Raw genomic sequence first — 6,251 nt, forward strand, 5'->3', positions numbered from 1 at the left:
CCCCCCTCCTCCCATTCCCCCCTCTCGACAGCCACCTCTCCCTGCCACACTCCGACCCACTCCCACCACCTCCCCCTCTGTCCGATCGCCCCATGATGGACCACCCGACGCCAAGCCGGGCCGAGTCCACGCATCACAAGCGCCGGCGGCTGAACGCCTCGCCGGGTCTCGCCGATGACCGGACCGAGCTGCTCGACGTCGAGGAGGACTTCGGGACTGACATGGCCCCGCCGCTGATGCCCCCCCCTCCGACAGTCAAGCCAAGCTCCATCCTGCCGGCCCTGTCTTCCCTGTCTGCCAGTGTCATCGGGCCCCCGGCTCCCGGGAACACACCGGCCCTCGCCAACCGGGCCGTCAGCGCTGCCAGTGCGGCTCTCAGCGGCGATGCCTCCTCCTTCGGCGGCATGGTCCTCGGGGTGACCGCCGAGTCCGGGGCTGCTGAGCACCATCACGCCCCGGCGCCCGCAGCCCTCGAGCGCATGGGCTCCGTCAATGACAAGAGTGCGCGCCCCCTGTGGGCCTTCCCTGTCTCCTCCTTCCCCCCTCTCTCCCTCCCTCTGCCCGCCCCCACTTCGCTTTGTCTACACACACACACATGCGCACTACCCCGTCCTCCTCTCCACCTGACCTGTGCTCGCAGTTCAAGCCCTTGAGGCCCTGTCCCGCGCGCGGCTTGCCTCGCTGAATTCCCTGCAGCAGCGCCATGACAGCTTGACCGCCGATTACGAGGCCCTTGTGGAGAGGTGCCAGGCTCTCGGGGAGCAACGCGAGCGCGACCTCGCCGCACTCACATCCAAGCACAAGGGGCAGCTGCTTCTTTTGCGCCAGGGCAACCGGGTGCCCGACTCGGAGCTGAGCCAGCGTCTGGCCGCAGCCGAGGGCACCGTCGCCGAGCTGGAGCGTCGCCTGGAGCAAACCCGCTCCCGAGCGGCTGGAGACTTGGCCACAGCCGAGGCGGACTTCCGTGCCCAGCTGGCTCGTGCCACTTCCTCGCTGGAGGCCCAGCTGGCCGCAGCTGAGGCCGAGCTCGGCCGGGCCAATACCGCGTCGACCGATGTGCACGCCGAATTGACCGCCCTGCGCCGGGAGAATGACGCCCTTCGGGAAGAGGGGGCCGCGCTGCTGGCGCGCTTGCGCCAGGAGGATGCCGTCCGTCGACAGATGCACAATCGCATCCTCGAGCTCCAGGGCAACATCCGGGTGTTTTGTCGGGTCCGCCCGGCATTGGCCGACTCGCCGGCCGAGGCCGACGCTCCGCTGGCCGCCATCACCATCAGCAGCGCGCCGGAGCTGGCCGGCAAGCATCAGGTGACGCTGGTGGCCTCGTCAGCTGGCGGCGCCGCGATGTCTTCCGGCTCGGCCGGGGCAGCTGGCGCTGCGGCTGCTGCTGCGGCGGCGGCCGCCGCCGCCGCACAAGCTCGCCGCCGGGGAGTTCCCCTGCGCACGAGCTTTGCCTTTGACCGGGTGTTTGGCCCCCAGGCCGACCAGCTGTCGGTCTTCGAGGAGGTCCAGCCGCTGGTCCAGTCGGCTTTGGATGGACATCGGGTGTCCATCTTCGCCTACGGGCAAACCGGCTCCGGCAAGACCTTCACCATGGAGGGGGCCGGGGCCGGTCCTCCCGGTGAGGATTTGCCCCCGGCGGCCGGGCTGATCCCCCGCGCGGCACGGTACATCTTCTCGTCGGTGGCTCGCAAGGCCGCCGAGACGGGCTGGGCTTGTCGCGTGTCGGTGTCCGTGGTGGAGATCTACAATGAGACCATCCGCGATTTGCTGGCCCCCCCCGGGCAGTACGCCCCGGTGGGTGCCGGCCCCGGGGGAGGCGGCCCGGGACCGGGCCCCGGTGCGACCGCGGCGGCGGCGGCTGCCGCCTCGCCACCGGTCCGCCATGAGATCCGCATGCACTCATCGGACCCGCGGGATGGCGTGTACGTCAGTGACATTCTCATCCGGGTGGTTCGATCGGAGGAGGAGCTCCACAGCCTCCTTGGCCTGGCCTCGCGGAACCGGTCCTCCGCCTGGACATGTGCCAACAACCGTTCCAGCCGGTCGCATTGCCTGGTCACCCTGCGGCTGGAGGGCCAGGACCCCGGGGCCCCGGGGCTCACTTCCTCCGGCATGCTCAATCTCATTGACCTGGCCGGGTCCGAGCGACTGACGGATGTCCCGGCGGCCGAGGCCCTGGCCGGTCTGGCCGGTGGTCCGGGCCCGCGCGCGGCCAGCGGCGCCGCGGCCACCGGCGTCCGTGAGAAGGAAACCCGCGCCATCAACCTCTCGCTGAGTGCCCTGGCCGATGTGATCGCCGCCATCAGCGCCCAGCGTGTGCATGTGCCCTTCCGCCATAGCAAGCTGACCCAAATGCTGGCGGACTCGCTGACGCCGCCGGCCCCGGCCCCGGCCGGCGCGCCGACCGGCTCCGGCCCGGCCATCTGCCTGGCCACCGACACCAGCACCCTTCTGCCGCCGCATGTGCCGCGGCCGCGGCACCTGAACATCGGCAGCCCGAAGGTCTTGATGCTGGTTGCCGCGTCGCCGCTGGCCATCCACACCTCGGAGACGCTGAATTCCCTGCGCTTCGCGGCCAAGGTCAACAGCACGGTTGTCGGTGGGGGGTCGCTGCCGGCGGCGGCGGCGGCGGCGGCGGCGGCGGCGGCCGTGGCCCCGGTCGACTCGCCAGCTGGCCCTGCCTCGCGGCGAGATTTCTCCGCTTCCGCGTACAACCCCCTGAGCCCGCTGGCCTCGCTGTCGGCGTCGACTGCCTCTCCGCGGGGGGGCTTCCACAATGAAGGCCCCGCTGGCCCGGGCGGGGGGCGTCCGTCCGGCCGATCTGCCGGCACCTCGTCCATCGGGTTCGGGTCCTCCTTCGCCCGGTGAACGCCGGTAAAAAAGCCCATGCTCTCCTTTGCCCCTTCTCCTCCCCCGGGCACTGAGGGTGGGGATGTGCGCGTGCATGCGTGCGTGCATGCGTGCGTGTGCGTGCATGCGTATGTGTGCACGCACATGCACGCACATACATGCTCCCTTGTCCTTGTTTCCCTGTTCCTCGCCGCCTTTCCCCACCTGCGGTTATACATATTCATCTAGATGTCACCTATTGTCTCGCAGCCATGTCCCTTCCCCCCCCCCCCCTCTCTCTCTCTTTCTCTCTCCTCCTCCTCTCTTTTTTCCTGCGACCATCGCGAGCCGTGCAGTCCACCGCACGCGTTGTTTTCCTCCTTTTCTTTCGCCACAAAAGTTGTTCCCAGGTGTGGGAGGGTGTAATGCATGGGGGCGATGTTTTTTATTGACTGAAAATGGCGGCGACGGGGGAGAGAGGGACAAGCATGCATCAGACTCGGTGCAGCTGGTCCTCCTCCCCCTCGCTCATCCTCGGCCTCCCTCTCTTCCTCGGATCTCTTCATCAGGTGGCAGGGGGCGGAGTACGGGTGGCGATGAGGGTGGTTGGGGGTGGGGGGGGTGGGGGGGGGGGGGGGGGGGGCGGGGGCGGAGGGGGGCCGGGGTGGGGTGTGGCGGGGGCGGGGGGGGGGGGGGGGGGGGGGGGGGGGGGGGGCGCGGGGGCGGGGGCGGGGGCGGGGGCGGAGGGGGGGGGGATGAGGCGAAAAGGGGAGAAGGGAGCAGGGACACCTCGGCAGACCTCCGGCGAAAATGACTGGCGATGCGGGAGGAGGCACCGTTAGATGGTTGAGGCGCGTCGAGGACAGCGAGGTTCCTCTTTCCCTGGTTGTGTCGTCCTCTCGCTCTCTGGGCTGGCTGACGATGATGGCAGGGAAGTGGCTCGCATGGTTGTGGGTGTCTAACAAAATGGTTTGCCCCCCTGGCGGAGAAAAGGTGGACGAGAGGGAGCCACATGGGCCCCGGTGTCTTTTTCCTGGCCTCTTGGTCTCACCTTCTTTGTTTCTCGCCCCCTGCCTCTCGCCCGCTCTCTCTTTCTCTCAGCGGCCATGCGTCTACTCCTTCATGGAGGGAGATGACTGGGCACTCTTGCTCTGCTGCTTGGCCAGGAGGCGCGCCTCGTAGCCGACGCGCTCGAGGGGCCCGCCCGGGGTCTTGGCCACCTCGAGCCAGCCAATGCGGGTGTACTTGCTCAGGAAGAAGCCATGCCACTCGGTCATCGAATCCACCTCGGCCTTGGTGAGGTCCTCGAGAGGGTCGTATTCCTCGGACACCTGGGTCCATGGGGGGCGGGGGGGGGGGGAGCAGCAGCAGGAGGCGGGGGTGAGTTTGAGAGGGAACTTGGCAAGGGCAATCGGGGGCGGCAGGGGACGCGCACCATCGAGGGCTCGAAGGAATACTTGGCCATCCCGCGGGACGCGTCGCGGCCGGCAAAAATCGAATAGTCGGATTCTGCGGGAGGTGGGGGGGGGGGCAGCACGCGTCGGGACAGGGCATATCATGGGAAGCGCAAGTTAGCATACATGAAGGACAGGTCGGGCATAGGGCGCTTCGGGGGGGGGGGGGGGGGGGGGGGCCACTTTCCGGGACTCCCGTAGAACTTGGCACCCTCAGACACATCGAAGACGGTGCCATCCACGGCCAGGGCCAGGATACGGCGCTTCGGGGGGGAGGACGGGTCGGCCGACTCCACGGCGGCGGGCTTGTCGCTGGGAGAGTCGAGCAGCTCGCCGCGCATGGTGCGGAGCTCCTCCAGGGTGTAGCCACGGAGGCAGATGACGCGCGGGTGGCGGACAGCCGGCCTCTTGGGCAGAGGGGTGAAGAGGATCCGCAGGAAAATGACCAGCAGGGCAAGGAGGAACTATGGCGCCGGCATGGCTCGCGGGTTAGTGCGGGCGCAAATGTACACACGGCCAAGGGCCACATCCGAGCCCCGGGAAAGGGGACGCACCCAGTTGAAGCCGTTTGTCAGGAGCATCCGGAGGAGGGAGCCCTCCTCCAGTCCGGCAAAGAGAGGGCCAGATAGAATGGACATTCTTGTGATTGGGCGGGGCGGATGGGGCCTGGTGGGGATGTGGCCGTGTCTGTGCCTGTGTCTGTGTGTGTGTGTGTGTTTCCACCGGTTCGGGCGGCACTCGGACTGTGTCCTGTGGTATGGGGCGCGAAGGTGAGGGTGCCTGGCAGTGGGCAGTGGGCAGGGAGCAGGGGGAGGAGAAGGGGGAAGGAGAGGAGGGAAGGGAGAGGGCGCGAAGGGCAGTGTGGCCTCGAGGCGAGGGGATCAGCGCGGAGGGGTCTCACTTATCTTCCCATCGCGGCCACTCGGGCGGTCTTGGGCTGTGCCCGGGCCCGGATGGCCCTGGCTGGCGCGGGGTCGTGAGATCCTGGCCTGGATCGGCCTCTGGCAGGGAGGCCCGCGCGCGATCGGGGCGGGGTGGGAGGAGCCGGGCCCCTGGTGCCCTGCGTGGGGCTCCTGCCTGAGATCGGCCCACTTGCGGGTGACCCTGCTGCGCGCCGGCGTGCCCTGAGACAGCCCCGTGTGCTGCTGGCGCGGGGGCCGGGAGAACCGGGCGCCCTTCAGAATCAGCGAGAGGCAGAGAAAGAGAGAGAGAGAGAGAGAGAGAGGGGGGGGGGGGAAGAAGCCGGGCCGGGGACAGGGGGATGCACCACCGTTCGGCGGCGGTGCAACGAGGCTCACATGCCAATTCTCAGCTGGGCATGCCGACGATGGGTTTGTCGGGGTGACGCTCCGCATCGGCCTGCTGCCGCGGTGACCGTGGCCGCCGCCACTGCCATCGGGTGCCGCGGAACCCGATGCCCGGCTGCCCTCGCTCGCCCGAGAGAGCGGCTTGTCGGGGGCAGGCCGGGGGAGGAGGGCATTGTCTAAGCGCGCGCGCGCCCACGCACAAGGTTGGCGCCCACAATCTCGACCCGGAGCGTGTGCGAGCCTCGGCGGTGGCGAACATTCCGCGCGTTGGTGCGTGCGCGCGCATGTACGCGCGTGGCGTCTGCGGGTGTGGATGCACGCGCGCCAGACGCCTGAGGAGGTGTGGCGTGCGGGTGGCCGTGTCGCCACCTGCCCGTCGGGGAGAGGCGCCTTATGTGCGAGCCGGGGCCGGGCGTCGTCCGCCTGCTGTTTGTCGCCGCCTCCTCTCCCCGGGCAGGTGGAGGCCGGGGGGCGGGGGTGAGGGGGGTCGGGCGTCGTCTGGGTGGGACCCCCGCGCACACGCGCGCGCGCGCGCGCGCGGGCTCCACGCTTCCCCGCCCCCAGGGGGATCGGACGCAAAAGGCTGCGTGTGCCGTGCGGCAGAGGACGCCCCGCCAGCAGCTCTGGACTGGCGGGGCCTCGCGCGCCTTTGCATGCG

The 6,251-nt window shown here is 69.4% G+C and overlaps 2 protein-coding genes across 2 annotated transcripts; one reads left to right on the plus strand and one right to left on the minus strand.

The window, feature by feature from the left end:
• Window positions 1-6: 6 nt before the first annotated feature.
• Window positions 7-2,957, plus strand: H696_04358 (hypothetical protein). The gene is made up of 2 exons (XM_009498235.1): window positions 7-501; window positions 641-2,957. The coding sequence occupies exons 1-2, from the start codon at window positions 93-95 to the stop codon at window positions 2,869-2,871; spliced, it is 2,640 nt and encodes an 879-aa protein (XP_009496510.1). The 5' UTR covers window positions 7-92; the 3' UTR covers window positions 2,872-2,957.
• A 987-nt stretch (window positions 2,958-3,944) lies between these two features.
• H696_04359 (hypothetical protein) lies at window positions 3,945-4,924 on the minus strand (the record flags this gene model as incomplete). Its single annotated transcript, XM_009498236.1, has 4 exons — window positions 3,945-4,163; window positions 4,268-4,341; window positions 4,498-4,750; window positions 4,841-4,924. The coding sequence occupies 4 exons, from the start codon at window positions 4,922-4,924 to the stop codon at window positions 3,945-3,947; spliced, it is 630 nt and encodes a 209-aa protein (XP_009496511.1).
• Between the last annotated feature and the right edge of the window lie 1,327 nt (window positions 4,925-6,251).

This window comes from Fonticula alba, assembly GCF_000388065.1.
Source record: "Fonticula alba strain ATCC 38817 unplaced genomic scaffold supercont2.7, whole genome shotgun sequence".
NCBI lineage: Eukaryota > Rotosphaerida > Fonticulaceae > Fonticula > Fonticula alba.